Source organism: Silene latifolia, chromosome 3, assembly GCF_048544455.1.
Source record: "Silene latifolia isolate original U9 population chromosome 3, ASM4854445v1, whole genome shotgun sequence".
Classification (NCBI taxonomy): domain Eukaryota; kingdom Viridiplantae; phylum Streptophyta; class Magnoliopsida; order Caryophyllales; family Caryophyllaceae; genus Silene; species Silene latifolia.
The window spans coordinates 141,772,608-141,786,837 of record NC_133528.1 but is presented as its reverse complement, the minus strand read 5'-3'; the positions used below and the strand labels follow the sequence as shown (position 1 = coordinate 141,786,837).

Below are 14,230 nucleotides of genomic sequence, written 5' to 3'. Positions count from 1 at the left end.
TTTAGCTATGAATCTATGATGACATAGGCCTTATAAAATCCTTGTTGCAGTACATTTGTCCCGTGTAATCGTGTAGATATATCCTCCCTAATTTTTTTGAAATGGTCTCATAGTTAGGGCTTTAATACAAGAGTGTATCACTTTACTAATCCCTCATATTCTATATATTCTTCCCTATTTCCTAAAACGGATTATTTAGGTTTTCTTCCCCTTTCTTATTTTGGAAATTTTTACTCTTATTTTATTCATTTCTCTCTCCTATTACCAAACCCCACCCAACTCTTTTACTCATATTTTATTACTTTCCTTAATGTTTTGGCCCCACCATTTCTTATTTAACTCATAATTATTCACCCCTCTCTCCAACTACCAAACGCACCCAACTTTTTACTCTTATTTTATTCTTCTCCTTAATTCCCGTGCCCACAAACAAAGGGAAGAATACATCGAATTGAAGGGAGTAATATTTTTTGTATATAAATTTAGGGTAAACTGTACATACTCAAATGCCGACAAATAACATACGATTCTTACCAATCACTGTGATGAAAGTGGCTCCATCCATTATTCAAAGGCCAATAATCTTGTTCTTCCGGGCAAGTGGATATTTGAGGTAAAAAATCTGGAAAGTTTCTCACTAAAATTCTCTCTCAAAAAACCTCCATCAAATTATATAAGGGACTCTATCGATTATCAATCGATCGATGGTAAGCCCCAAAATTATTTTAAATTTTAATCAATAGTATGCATACCTATTTTCTATTCAATAAAAGTCTTCCTTTTGGTGAGAATAGTTTTTTCGTCCCTTATTTCGGGGGTTTTCAATTTTTTCATGGTTTTAGTTTCATCAGTAATATAATCAGGAGTAGTTCGTTGATGGTTTGCAGCGTGTTCTTCTAAAGGGTAAAAGTGATTTGTCAACGATCTTTGGAACCAGTTAGAGGTAAATTTTATCTCATAAATCAAACGAAGGATCTCCTCAAAAGCTACATGAAGATAGCGATAATAGGACGAGCCGAATTGTCAGATGCTGTTTTGAGATCCCTAGTTTATAAGAAAATTATTTTTCTTTGGTTTTCATTAGATTTGTTTTCAATTATAGTTATTCTTTGTAAGTGTCGTATGACGTTCTATTAATGAATTGTTCTTTTCTCAAAAAAAAAAAATATCTTGTTCTTCCAATGCCTTTATCTCCTTGCAATTGCAATTAGTGTTGCTGAAGACGGGTCGGAGTAAGGGTCAGAGCAAATGAGATTTTTTGATCTCCTTATCACCTTTATTTCACTATTCCTTTACAAATCAACTTATATTCTCCCCTTCTTCTCAGTTACCTCCCTTCCATATCTAGGGTTTCCCTAAACTTTCATTTTCCAATCAATTGCAAATTAAATTAAACTTGCATTTCCATTTTGAGGCATCTACTAACTACATATGGAGTTGTAGTTCATTCATATATCTAAAACTCCACTCTTAGGTTAAGTAAAAATATCTCTATTACGGAATACTTCGTTTTAATTATCTTCCCAGACATTGAGTATGCATCATATATTATATCAGAAACCCATTATCGGTCAATATTTTTAACATTATATATTGGAACTAGATTTTTAAAAAAATCACAATAATGATGGCATCTAAAGGTGAGACTATAACCTAATTACTTTATGTGGTATGCTAATTATTTTTTATTTTTTCAGCCTAATTAATCTTATAATTTCATTTATAATTAATAAACATGTGAATATATAAAATTGTTGTCTGTAGGGCAAGAGAATAAAAGGATGGTAAGGACAAGAATAGAGATAAAGAAGATAGATAACATAACATCAAGACAAGTAACATTTTCAAAGAGAAGAAGAGGTTTGTTTAAGAAAGCACATGAGCTTTCTACTCTTTGCGATGCCGATATTGCTCTCATTGTCTTCTCTTCTACTGCCAAACTCCATGATTTCTCTTCCTCAAGGTATTTTTTTTACTTTATTTATTAATATAAGCATTTAATTTACATTATTTACTTGTTGTATGTATATATCATATGTATAGAATTTTCAGGATCTATATTTTTTTCAAAAAAAAAAAAAGTACTCCTTAGTAGACTACTAGGGTACGGAATATTTCATTCAACTTTTTTTTTTCTTTTTTTTTTAGTTAATTAGTAGATAAAATGATCTAAAAATAAAGGAATTCGGTTGTGAGTGTTAATATAAACAGTTAAGTATTAATTTACATTATTACTTTTTCAGAATGTATGTTTATTAAAAAAAAAGTACTCCTTAGTTTTTTGGTATTTTTATTTTTATTTTTATTTTTTGATTAGTAGACTATATTTACGGAGTATTTAAATAGTACTCCTTAGTTAGTAGACTATATATACTCACACATTTTTGTTTGTGACGGCACTAATCCGTCACTCTTGAGTGACGGATACCATTTTACCTCACAAAGTACCCACTTTTTCTCTCTCTGCAACACTATTCATGTGGTCCCCTTTTTTCACTAACCCATTTTGTTACCATTTTATCTCACAAAATATCCGCCACAAATGGTAACCCGTCACAAGGGAGACCAATTGATACATACTAGCGTACGGAGTATTTCATTCTTCTTCTTTATTTATTTATTTATTTATTTTTGTGGAAAATTGATACATCTACCCCCTATATTTACAAAAGAAGGGAGAATGTATGTTTTTATTTTTGGGTTAATTAGTAGAAAGAATGATCTGAAAATAAAGGAATAAAGTAGGTCTTGCTTAAGACCGTCTTTCTTTTATTTTAACTTTATTTAAATCGATTGTGAGTGCTGTCTTTAACCTAAGACGGTTTTAGTAAAGAATGTGTGAAAGAAATGTACTGTTCAATAAATATTTGTATAGTAATAGCTAAAAACGGTCAAGGAGAATCTTGCTAAAAGAAGTAAAATTGAGGATATATGTAAATAAAGTAGAAGATCAAGCAAGATAGATCTTGGCTGACATATGCATCAAGCAAGGTGGAAACAAAGTGACTAATCATGGAGGAAGAAGTGTTGCATCAGTCAATAATCTTCAACTTGGGTTTATAGGTTTACACAAATTCTCATTATAGACGGACATTATTCGTCTATATGTATAGACGAATACCATTTTCCCTCAAAAAATACCCATTTGCCATAAAGTGGAAAGTACATGGGGGTGCCCCCACCTTGTCCCCCTACCCATTTTATTAGAGGTCTTTACCCGTCTGTTCGCCTCACCCGTCTATACCAAGACCAATTGATAGGTTTAATACTGTAATAATAATAGGATAGGATATTCAATAGTATACCCTATCTATCTAGCATGCTTGAGCTAGATTTTTACAGATTTGAGTAAATAGTAACATGATGAATTGATTTTTTTTTTTCTAAATCATCCGGTAATCCAAACCATATTGGGCCGACTAATCCGGATTTCGGGGCGTGTCCAAGGATTACGGTATTTAAACCCCTCCCAATCGCAGTTGTGGGGGATCGATCCGCAGACCTCCCTACCAAGCGCAACCCCATGCTACCATTGCGCCAACCAACGATTCGTGATGAGTACATAAACTGTGTTTAGTTGGTCTTACCGAAGACGGTACGGTCTTAACCTATGATCCCTCATAACCTCTTTTTATTTTCTCCTCTATTTTAATTGAATGTGAGTCATTTGAAGATAAGATGGTCTAATTAATTGTTTATAGTATTTGATCAAGAGATCTATTATGTTAAATAAATGTAAGGATTGCACCTAGTTGGCTAGTTGCCTCGAATAGGGCGGATACAGTACGTGCGGTATCTACGACCTGGCAAAATGGGTGGGACCCGAATAACCCGACCTGAAAAGGCTGACCCGAGACCCGGTAGTAACCCGAGATTGCATAACCCAAATATGACCCGAAACCCAAATTGACCCGACCTGACCAGACCCCACCCGAACTTAGATGGACCCGAAGGTGACCCGACCCATAACGACCCGATCCAAAACCACCCGACCCAAAGATGACCCGATCCAAAATGACCCAAACTGACCCGAAACCAACTCAAATAAAGTTATCTGTGAAATAATCTCTTTATAAGTTTGTATATTGAAAATCTAAACACATATTTAACAGTTTCTATTATTTTTAGTGTTAAATGAGACATGACTAAGTAGGGTAATTTCTTTGTTTTTTTTTGTTAGCAATTTTATTGTAGAGACTATTCCTCATCATTTTTCACTCTTTTTTTTTTAATAATTTGTGCTATTTACACAGTTTCATTAAATAACTTTTTTTGTCTAACACCACCTTATAAAAAAGGTTTTTTGCGAAACACCACCTTTAAAAAAAATTCTGGCATTTTGGTACCTTTAAAAAATAAAAATTGTAAGACACCACTGAATGGCCTAAATCGGTATTATTGTAAAAACTCCTAGCTTTCCTCCATTTTCCCCCTTATATTCCCACCCTAGTTTTTCCCTCCATTTCCTCTTCACTCTTATGTCTTCTCTTCCTCTCTCCTCTCTTCTCTTTTGTCGCCTCACTTTTCACTTAACGTACTCATTAATAATTAAATGTCGATGTGAGTATTCCAACACATTTGAAGACATCATTGAAATAAGCAAAATACGGGAAGAAGCTATATGTCGAATGACGGAGATGAGAAACAATGAAGAGGGAACTGAAACTTCATATTATAACAAATACGTAATCAAGCAATTGAAAGCGCATATGCTCTCCATCGGAAAACGAAAGCACATATACTCCAAGCACATATCCATAATCATTAGGGCTGAGGAAAACCGTATACCCGATACGGTTTCGATACGGTTTTCGGGTATACGGTTTTTTGAACACCAATTTTTTTATTCCGGATACGATACGGTTTTAACCGTGTATACGGTTTTCGGTTACCCGGTTAAACCGTATACACAAATCCGGATACCCTGACGGTTACCCAATTTCTTTATTAAATTGAATGGATTGAGCAAATCTATCCAATGTTCCACCACCAACCGCCACCTCTCCCTCCACCGCAACAACCACCACCAAAACCACCATAACTTAGCCGCATTTCGCTCCTCAAACTCCCAATTTTTCTCTTATTCCCCAAAATGTCCTCGTTTATCCGCAAAACCCATCAAAAGTTCAAAACCCGCATCTTTCTTCCTCATTTAGTTGCTTCCATGGTATGTTTACTCCTTATTTTCACCTCTTTCTTTCAAAGTCTTCATCTATTTACCTGAATTTTTTTTGGGTTTGCTGGAAAATGTTGAAATTTATCATCTTTCTACTTAATTTTTTGTGGATTTTCAGTAAAATGTTGAAAGTTTTCATCTTTGCACTTCATTCTTTGTGGAATTGCGGTAAAATCAAATTAATCGAAAACATGAACATGAACAACCAAAACACAAAAATTGATAGAGTGATTATTTGTGATTTTGTGCAACGGATCCGTTGTTTAAGAGGAGGAAGTCGAAATTGTGGATTGAAAGGTCTTTGGACTGAGGTTTGAGGTTTGTGAGGACTGAGGAGTGAAGAGGCGGAGGATTAGGGATAACAATTAGGGTTATGAGTTTTGAGGTGAGGTATTTATTTATAATATATATATATATATATATATATATATATATATATATATATATATATATATATATATATATATATATATATATATATATAGATATATATATATATATATATAGAGAGAGAGAGAGAGATATATATAGAGAGAGAGAGAGAGAGATATAGAGAGAGATAGAGAGAGAGAGAGAGAGAGAGAGAGAGAGAGAGAGAGAGAGAGAGAGAGAGAGAGAGAGAGAGAGAGAGAGAGAGAGAGAGAGAGAGAGAGAGAGAGAGAGAGAGAGAGAGAGAGAGAGAGAGAGAGAGAGAGAGAGAGAGAGAGAGAGAGAGAGAGAGAGAGAGAGAGAGAGAGAGAGAGAGAGAGATCAACTAAGGCCACTTATATATTTGAGTACATAAGTTCTATTATGAGCCATTGGATGGAGGGAGATGGAGGGATGAGATGAACTCACCCAAAGTCATTATAGAAGCTAATTAATACACTTTACTAATCCACCCTAATTAACCACTAATTTACTATATATTTGTTTTCTACCCACCCATTTCTCTCACATCTCACACATTTCATTCTTCTCTTCTCTCAAAACCTCAATAAAAAAAAACCCAAAAAATCCAAATAAATAAAAAAACCCAAAAAATCCAAATAAATAAAAAAACTCAAAAAATCCAAATAAATCAAAAAACCCAAATAAATCACCCACTCCTCTCATCTTCATTCACCACCACCCACCACCACTCCACCCGACACCAACTAACCACCCACCACACCCGCCGCCGCCACACCGCCGCTGACTCGGATTTTTTTTTTTTTTTTTTTTTTTTTTGAACTCTTTTTTTTTTTTTTTTCATTTTGTGTTAATTTGTATGTTTTGAGTTGTTTTTTCCATTCATTATTTTTTTTGTCTTTTATTTTATTTTAGTTGTCTTTTATTTTGTTAGTTCTCATTTTTTATTCATTTTCTTAAATCTCTTCTTGTTATACGTTTTTTTAAGATTTCGTGTTTTAAATCTCGTTTTTTTTTTTTGAGATAATTTTTTTTCATCTAAGACAAAAATGGACTAAAGTTATACAAAAATGAATCAAAGTTATACAAAAATAGACCAAAGTTATACAAAAAAAGACTAAAGTTATACAAAAATTGGACTAAAGTTATACAAAAAATTGGACTAAAGTTATACAAAAATGAACCAAAGTTATACAAAAATGAACCAAAGTTATACAAAAATGGACCAAAGTTATACAAAAATGGACTAAAGTTATACAAATATGGATTAAAGTTATACAAATATGGGCTAAAGTTATACAAATAAGGACTAAAGTTATACAAAAATGGACCAAAGTTATACAAAAATGAACCAAAGTTATACAAAAATGGACTAAAGTTATACAAACATGAACCAAAGTTATACAAAAATAGACCAAAGTTATACAAAAAAAGACTAAAGTTATACAAAAATTAGACTAAAGTTATACAAAAAATTGGACTAAAGTTATACAAAAATGAACCAAAGTTATACAAAAATGAACCAAAGTTATACAAAAATGGACCAAAGTTATACAAATATGGATTAAAGTTATACAAATATGGACTAACTTTAGTCCATTTTTGTATAACTTTGGTTCATTTTTGTATAACTTTGGTTCATTTTTGTATAATTTTAGTCCAATTTTTTGTATAACTTTAGTCCATTTTTTGTATAACTTTGGTTCATTTTTGTATAACTTTGGTTCATTTTCTGTCATTCATACCCCACACAAATCCACCATAAAACTCACCTTTATATTTTTTTAATATCTTTAACCCCACCATTTCTTTTCCCTATGTACTTTTAATAGTTTTTTTAATCCGTTTCTTAATACCCGCGCAAAAAACATAGTTGCAAAGTGGAGTTGAATGGAGGGAGTATTTAAAAATGCATATCCAAATTCATTATTGAAAAACTCGAACCAAATTCAAACTCGATCCAGTTGTATCCATCAAATATTTTGAACATGAAGTTTCAATTGTGTCAAATAAGATGAATTTTTTACATAGTCAGATTAAGTTTTAGGTCGGATTTCAGATCATAGGGTGGATTGGGAAAGAATTTGAAAAAAATATAATGGATCGGCGGTCCAATAAGTAAGTAGACTAGGTTCAAATCTAGCAAAACCGATCCAATACCTGATTCATTGTCATCCCTCAATTAGAGCATCTCCAATGGTTGAGTAAAAGGACTTGCTTGCACATTCTTAAAGTTTCAAGCTAGTTGCTCAACCATTGGAGAACTCCACATGAACTAGCTTAGTTTGAGCAATGGATCCACAAAGTGATATATGCCAATTAAATAAATGTTTGTAAATTCATTTAAGCAACAACTCTTATAGCTTAACCATTGGAGGAGTTTGTAGCTTAAAAGTGTTATAGCTCAAAAAGGTGATGTGGAAAGTTAAGCTAGTTGGGTTGTTGCTTACCATTGTGGACGCTCTTACTAACTCTTTGCTTAACAACATATATAACATTAACATTGAAGGAAACTATACATTTCTAAGGCCAAGGCAGCCATATACACCCTCCGTTTCTTCAAAATAGCTTTCACTCACAAGAAAGTCTTGGTTCCATAATACCTATGAGTCCATTTTAGGTGTTAATATGGCGCTTAAAGGCTAAAGAATAACTAGAGATGATAGTCATAAAATTTCATCTATCCAAAACTAGATAGCCAGATAGGTAGGGTGAATTAACGAAATCAGCGAAAATCGAGTATTTCATTTGTTGGTTTAATTCTTTTGGTTTGCTTAGTTTTGGTCGACATGACCTGAAATGCTGAATTAGCTTTAGTAACACAAAAAAATGTTGTTTCTATGTGAAGCACCACTCAAGTGATCCAAAGGTACTTGAGGCACAAAGAGAAGTCTAAGAAAAACCAGCCGCATGTCTCATCTTTAGAGCTTTTGGTAAGTAACCCTTGTCTGTTTCATTCATTTCTTTACGTTTATATTACCAACAATCTCATATTCTCATAATCTGCTTTTCATTTTCTCATTTAGTAAATTTTATAAATCGAAACATTAAAAAACCCTTCTGCACAAAAAAAAATTGAACCAAAGGAGGACGGGAATAATAGACCCGTGAGTCGTGACCTATAGCCAGGACACCTCATTCTTAAGTCTTAAGTCTTAACCACCAGGCTAAGACCTATTCAGTACCTTACCCAGCTATATAGTGTCGCTTTATTATTTTCACCCGGCCCTTAAGTGGAAAATCCTAGCTTCGTTTGATTTTCATTTTATTTTGTATTTTAATTTTAATGTAACATTGTGTAATGACGATCCGCATGTTTGAATCAATCTAAACAGTCGGATAAAGACGACTGTCTCTATTGGCGCGAAGAAGTTGCCAAGAAAAGCCGACAAGAAAGGTAGGTAAAATACTACTCGTAATATGTTTTCAATACAGAAAATGAGATAGCGTCACTCTGTGATATCGTATTCACCCTCACACATGATGTTGCGGCCTAGATTTAATACCATATCGAAGTTGTAATTAGATGAAATATGACAGGCAAATGAAAGGAGAAGATTTAGATGGTCTTAATATTGAAGAATTAAGTCAACTGGAGAGGCAGATTGAGAAAGCTTATACACGCATCCGTCGAACGAAGGTTAGTTTGTGGTTATCATGTATTTATGTTTTTGAATACAGCCACAAAATTAGATGGAATTAGAAACTATGAGGTCAATGAAGTATTGAAGTATGTACTGGTAGAAAACCCTTGAGGAGTTGAGGGATGCATATAAAAATGTTACTTAAAAGTCATGAACAATCCCTTTTTAATCCTTATTGACTAGTTAAGGCTCTGTTCTTTATGATTTAATTTCAGCTCATTTCAGTCCAGCTTTATTTAGTTTAGTTCTATTCAGCTTCAATCAGTTCTGTTCAGCTCATCTCTTCACAAAATTAATTCTTACTTCAGTTGTATTCAGTTCACCTCAACTCCATTCAATTCAGTTTAGCTCGTTTCAGCCGAAAAGAACAGGGCCTTAAGTGCATATTGATGAACTCCTAGGAGGTTCAGTTTGACTTCATTTTTAGATAGCGTTTGATCAAAGTTAACTACAAGAAAAAGGTCAGTTTGCTGCATTGTCAGAGACTAACAGTATATTGGTTGCTAACTAGCGACCAAGAACATGTTAGATGCAAACTAGCAATCAATAAGCAATGTTAGCTTATTTGACCAAACTAGTCTTTTATTTATTTTTTATTTTTTTGAAAAGATGAACGATATATTAATAAAAACAAGAACACGAAAAACAATTCAGTTCAGTACATACTAGGGGGGAGGGTCAGGAGATAATGGAGTACAAACACGGGCAAGATCCGAGTTATACAAGGCTAAAACAAAAGGGGGTTACATAATCCCAATTATAAAAACCACCATTGGAGCTCGAGTCTGTCAAAGCGTATTTGGAAATTGCATCCGCAACATGGTTTGTAGACCGCTTCTTATAGATAATGGTCGTTGAAGGTGAGGTTTTTAGTCGATCCCTGCACTCCAAAATGATATTAGCATAAGGCCCGACCAAACTAGTCTATTCTATCAAATTTCAGCATATTTGCCAAACATTTTTATAAATCAGCTCATTTTCAGCTAGATTTTCAACTATCAAATAGCTTCATAGTTTTCACCTAGTTTTTCAGCTTAATTTTTCAGGTTTCAGCTAATTTTACCTAATAGAGTCTAAAGTCTAAACCCATTGGTACTAATATGACCAAAACCGTATTCCATCAACCCATTTAAACACACCTACAAAGTCTGATAAGAGATTTTATATATCGACTTGATTCTACTTGATGTATAACTTTTGTGGTTAATTCTTTTCAGCTCCATGGTCATAGTTAAAATGGTTGGTGTAAATAATTGTTATATAAAACAAAGTGATGTATTTAATTAGTAAGACATAATGTTGAAGAGACATAGATAGTACTCCATAATCTGATTACCATGAATTTATTTTACCAACAGTATTCGAGTATTTGTCATTAAACACCACTTTTTTTTTCACCAAATTTGCTATTTATATTAGGGCATGAAATAATTGATAATTGATAACTATTAACGATCATCACAAACTTTTGGTTGAGATAGTCTTCATTTCTCACATTAATTAGTACTCCCTCTGTCCCGGTCCGGTCATTTGTTGTCTTTTCTATTTTAAAAATGAATTTGATAAGTAATTTAATCATTCACACTCAATTTATTCCACTTGTCATTTAGGCGCTGTTTGGTAAACGGCATATTGGCCAATTTTTAGCATATTCAAGGGTTTTAGCATGTTTGACCAATCAATATGCTAATTTTAGTGTTTGGTAAACATCATATTCAAACAGCATATTTGGGGTCAATATGCTGTTTTACAATATACTGCTTACCCTAGCATATTGGTTAGCATATTGTAAAATAAGAAAATTTTCTCCATTTTACAAAGAAAACTAACAATTTACTAATCGTAATCTGCATTTACCAAACACTCAAATTAATTCTGCTAATTATAATATGCTAGTCAAACCTTCTGATAAAATCTGCCATTTATAATCTGCTTATGCTGAAATTAATCCGCTGTTTACCAAACAGAGCCTTAGTCATTGGCCCTCTCCTCTTTCCTTGGTCTTTGTGCCAAAACCAAAGGACAACAAATGACCGGGACGGAAGGAGTAGTTCTTACAAAAAAAAATATGAAAAATAGTAGGGTGACATTTCGGTGCTACAATTTTTACCTCTAATCCTCTATTATCTGTTTCTCGGTTTTTCTAACGTTTGCCCTAATGACACACATTAGTAATAAGCTTAGTATAAGATATCATATTACATACGAAGTATATGATATATTGATCTATGATATTAAATATAAACATGGTAGCAATTGAAAGTCTGTAATTAGTACTATCGGACAACGTATCCACATTTTCTTTTTTTTTACCAAAAAAAAAAAAAAAAAAAAATTAGTAAAATGGAAAACGTATCTTTGTGAACTAGAGATGGAATTTCATATAATTTATGTTTTATTTTGTTTAGGATGCCAAGCTTCGGAGTGTAATTACCGAGTTCAAACGAAAAGTGAGCTCCTTTCTCAATTCAATTCTTTCTTAATGAGTCGTCTCATTATAATTTTCTCGTGTATTTTTTGTTATTACGGAGTAATATGTATTCATAATGGTTTCCATATAAAGTATCATTTCTCTTTAAATTTCAAGGAAATGATTTATCATAATAAGTAAAACAATTTGTCCAAGGCAAATAGTTTACATGCTCATTGTCTTGGACAAATTAATTTACGTATAGTCGGATAATTCACTTCCCAATTTTCGTTGTCCTATTATTTCCATTTTTTTACGTAAGATATAAAGATGAAAAGATCATACTCCTATATAGTGAGAAATTGGGAAATGGGAATCGATATTTAATTTAATTTTGATTTAATTTGAACCTAGAACCAAAAAGATGATTGTGTCGCTTAATTATACTCCGTAATTACTAATCCTTGGGTTATTCTTGGCCGCCATAAAAATAACAGGAAGAGAAATTGATGGAAAGCGATGGAAAACAGAAGCAGAAGGTAAATATTAATCGGTTGATCTTGTATAAAATTGTTATATAATACAGAGTATATATACTTATCATTAAGTGATGAGGTTATACAACGATTTTATTTTAATTAAGTTAACGTGAATATTAATTAAGGAGGTACTTAATTAAGTTGTACTTTACGCAGGTAAGTAAAACCGTCGGAGGAACTGAAGTGCATTGGACGAAGAAACAATTAGATTTGGTCACTAATTGTGAGGAAACTCATACCCAAAACAATGTGATTTATGACACTTCTCTTAGGCTTGGGTTTGTTTAATTTGATTATGATATATGAGTCGCATTTGTACTATTTTCATTTCTTGCATTATTAGAAGAAAGTCGCGAGTTAAACTCGACCGGTGTTGGAATGCTACCCACCTACCGTAGGGTGTATTATCCTCAGGGGCGGACCCAGAATTTTTCATTTGGTGTAGCAAAATTCTAATATTATTAAAAAAAAGTTCAATTACAATAAAAATTAAAATACATCTATCTATGTTATCCTGACCCTTCACTTAGCTGTAGTGTCGGATACCAACATGACATTTTGACAATTCATTTCAGACAAAAAAAAAATAAAAAATTCGCAAAAAATAGCCGTATCCGAAACACGTGTCAGACACAACACCCGTGTTAGAGAGTCAAGGTAACATAGACATCTACACAATTCGACAGTTTTCATTTCTAAAAATGGCTTTACAAAGACCTTAGCTTTGCCGCAAGAATACAAAAACACAAATAATATAATCAATGAAAGCAAAATTTATATACATATCACAACATCAGGTATGCTCAATTGTTCAACCTCACCACTATAATATTTTATTATTTTGCACCACCTCACCCTTTATTTATATATATATAGAATAATAACAAGAAAATTGAAAATCTAAATTTATATATGGACTAGATTTTAACACAGAATGCAAAGTTTCCCCTATGATTCAATAAAGTTATTATTGTCTTGTAAAACATCAATCAAAATTTATGAATGCAAACGGACTTGCTGGAAACGCAGAAAATAAGTAAAATTAAAATTACTGTTGGAGAACGGATGTTTGATGAAGCGACGGTGACGGAACATTTAACATTTTAATTTCTGAAGGATTTGATATTGAGAATTTTGAGAGTAAAATTGTAATTGTTTATAAGAGTCACAATGAAAGTTGCAAGATTAATTTGGTAGTTGTGCGAATTAAAACGTAATTAATGATTCAGGGACAAATTTTTAGGAATATGCAGAGATAAGTTAGGGAAGTTGCTTAATTATTTTTGGGAAGGAGAATATTTAATAGCCAAAACTCAGAAATTACGGTGTAGCATAATATACTTTTCTCAAATATTTTTTTTTCTTTGGTGTAGCAAATGCTACACCATGGCATAGTGTGGGTCCGCCCCTGATTATCCTTGTAATTTTCCTTTTTGTATATCCTTAGCACTAGTATTTTAGTCTTGCTCTGTTGTATGGAGTAATATTTTCACTTTACTTACCTTTTGGAAGATTGGAAATGTATTATTTGGCTAACGGCTAGCTCACACCTCCAACGGCTAGTCAATCTTCTATCAAGGCAATCATATTATTCATTGCCATATATATTGTAAATATATTTGTTTCCATGTATATATAAACCGCATGATATGTAAATCAAAACAACTGAGTTCAATACTGTTAGGGTGCAAACCCTTGTCCCACATCAGTACAATAAAGATGGAAGATCATCTTTATAAGTGTCCAGTAAATATAATAGTACGAGGCCTTTTGGAAAGGAGCCCAAGAGTAAATCCGTGAGGGCTTGGCCCAAAGCGGACAATATCGTACTATTATGGGTTGTGGACACAGATGCAGCAGAGGCCCAACACGGGATATTCACGCTTCCGCACAACAAGTGGTATCAGAGCCCAAGGTTCTACTTGGGCTAGACATGGAGATTCATCAGGCCAAGACTTGAAGGTGGACTTACACTATAAGACGTGGAATTCCTATAGCTCGGGGGAGAGCTAATATGTTCGCGAGAAGCGACATGGTCTCACGGCATTGAGACGGCAGGCCGTCCAAGAGA

General features: G+C 33.2%; 1 protein-coding gene across 1 annotated transcript; it reads left to right on the top strand.

Annotated features, from left to right (window-relative positions):
• Nucleotides 1–1,288: 1,288 nt before the first annotated feature.
• LOC141648206 (MADS-box transcription factor 23-like) lies at nt 1,289–13,704 on the top strand. The gene is made up of 9 exons (XM_074456710.1): nt 1,289–1,640; nt 1,765–1,963; nt 8,415–8,499; nt 8,902–8,963; nt 9,107–9,206; nt 11,619–11,660; nt 12,118–12,159; nt 12,316–12,558; nt 13,555–13,704. The coding sequence occupies exons 1-8, from the start codon at nt 1,625–1,627 to the stop codon at nt 12,445–12,447; spliced, it is 678 nt and encodes a 225-aa protein (XP_074312811.1). The 5' UTR covers nt 1,289–1,624; the 3' UTR covers nt 12,448–12,558; nt 13,555–13,704.
• The last annotated feature ends 526 nt before the right edge of the window (nt 13,705–14,230 follow it).